Source organism: Papilio xuthus, unplaced genomic scaffold (genome assembly GCF_000836235.2).
Source record: "Papilio xuthus unplaced genomic scaffold, Pxut_1.1 DF827461.1, whole genome shotgun sequence".
NCBI classification, from domain to species: Eukaryota; Metazoa; Arthropoda; class Insecta; order Lepidoptera; family Papilionidae; genus Papilio; species Papilio xuthus.
The window spans coordinates 4,976,676-4,978,435 of NW_013531188.1; the positions used below are offsets into that span (position 1 = coordinate 4,976,676).

At 33.0% G+C, this 1,760-nt stretch overlaps 1 protein-coding gene across 1 annotated transcript; it reads left to right on the forward strand.

The window, feature by feature from the left end:
* The first annotated feature begins 295 nt into the window (after positions 1–295).
* LOC106119339 (carbonyl reductase [NADPH] 3-like) lies at positions 296–1,278 on the forward strand. The gene has a single exon (XM_013314255.1). It carries the CDS (start codon positions 341–343, stop codon positions 1,226–1,228), a length of 888 nt encoding a protein of 295 aa, XP_013169709.1. The 5' UTR covers positions 296–340; the 3' UTR covers positions 1,229–1,278.
* The last annotated feature ends 482 nt before the right edge of the window (positions 1,279–1,760 follow it).

Genomic DNA, 1,760 nt, shown 5'->3' on the forward strand with positions numbered 1-1,760 from the left:
TGTCGTAAACCATATCCTAGCACAAGCCTAGAGCTTAGTTGGAATGATAAAAAGAAATAATAAATTTACAAAAAATCTGCTAATATTAAAAAAATATATATCTTTAGTTCAAAACATATGTTTAGGAACACCTGAATCAACCAGCGATATGTAAATATAATGAATTCAACTCGAAATTATTGCATTTAAAGTTATCGAATAACATTATCTCATTGTTTACTTTCATAAAATGCTTTTGTTATCAGATATATGTACATTCGTTCGTTTTTATCAGCATTTATAATAATATATACGTCTGTTTGATAAGTAAACGCCAGTTCGTGTGCAAACGAGAGTGAACATGATCGATAAAGTTGCTGTTGTTACCGGTTCCAATAAAGGTATTGGTTATATAATTGTCAGAGATTTGTGTCGACGTGGAGTTGGAATTGTTTATTTAACTGCAAGAGATGAAAAAAGAGGATTAGACGCTGTTGAAACTTTGAAAAAAGAAGGACTAAATCCAATATTTCATCAACTCGATGTAACAGATAAAGAAAGTGTAAAACGATTTGCAGAACATTTAAAAGAAAAACATGGTGGCATCGATATACTTATTAATAATGCTGCCATAATTACTGCTGATTTTGAGAAGACGACATACGAAGACTCGTTAAATGTACTTAATGCGAATTATTTCAGTGTACTAACAATACAAGAATATATTTTTCCAATACTAAAAGATAACGCTAGAGTGTTGAATATTTCAAGTGATGCTGGACATATATCTAATTTAGAAAATCCATATTGGATTATACGTTTAACAAGTGATGATTTGAAATTAGAAGATGTTAATGATTTTGTCAATTGGTTTTTGGATTCCGTTAAAAATGGAACACTGAAAGAAGACGATTTTGTAGAAACTGGTATACTTGCGTATAGGATATCAAAAATAGCACTCAGCGCTTTAACAAGAGTGCAACAGAAACAAATCGGTCGTGGAATTTCTATTAATTCTTTGCATCCTGGTTTTATTAAGACGAATATGACAAAGAATAGTGGTCTCTTGGATTTAGATGATGCAGGAATCGCTCCCGTATATTTTGTTTTAGACGCCGATCAGTCATTAAAAGGAAAGTATCTATGGTTTGATAAAACTGAAAAGGAATGGACTGATCATGGATTGAAAATTCATTCAAGAATGGGAATTTTTATGGAACATGTAAAAATGAATAACAAAGATTATTAAAAAGTATAAAATAAAGGTAAAATGCAAAAATTTGGTATATAATTTATAAATGTTATTGAAATTGACGGAATTATTAAATATTTAAGCAAAATATTAGTGTTTCTATTTTATACATGAAATTCTAGTGTCACAATGTTAGTTTAACCGTGGTAGAGCCCGCTTTAACGTCATCGCACGAATTAGCCCGGCTCGCCCGGTGAAATACAACAACCAGATAGAAGACAGACGTCAAGTGGAAGCAATTCCGCGTTTCGTCTGATGAGTGTGCGTTCCGAAGGCTTAATTTAGTCCTTTTTCCCTTCCCACCCTTTTTCTTATAAGCAAAAGATGGTTTGGAAGTGGACTTTCCGGATGAGAGGATGCATGGAAAGGGAAAATATTTTTTCTTTCTGTGCATCCTCTCCTCCGTCGATTAAAGGTAGGCAACGCATATGCAATTGCGTATATCTATGGGCAACGGTCACATCGCTATTTCAGCGATTTCAGGTGGCCGCTCGCTCGTTTGCCATCTTATGATATAAAAAAAAAGTTA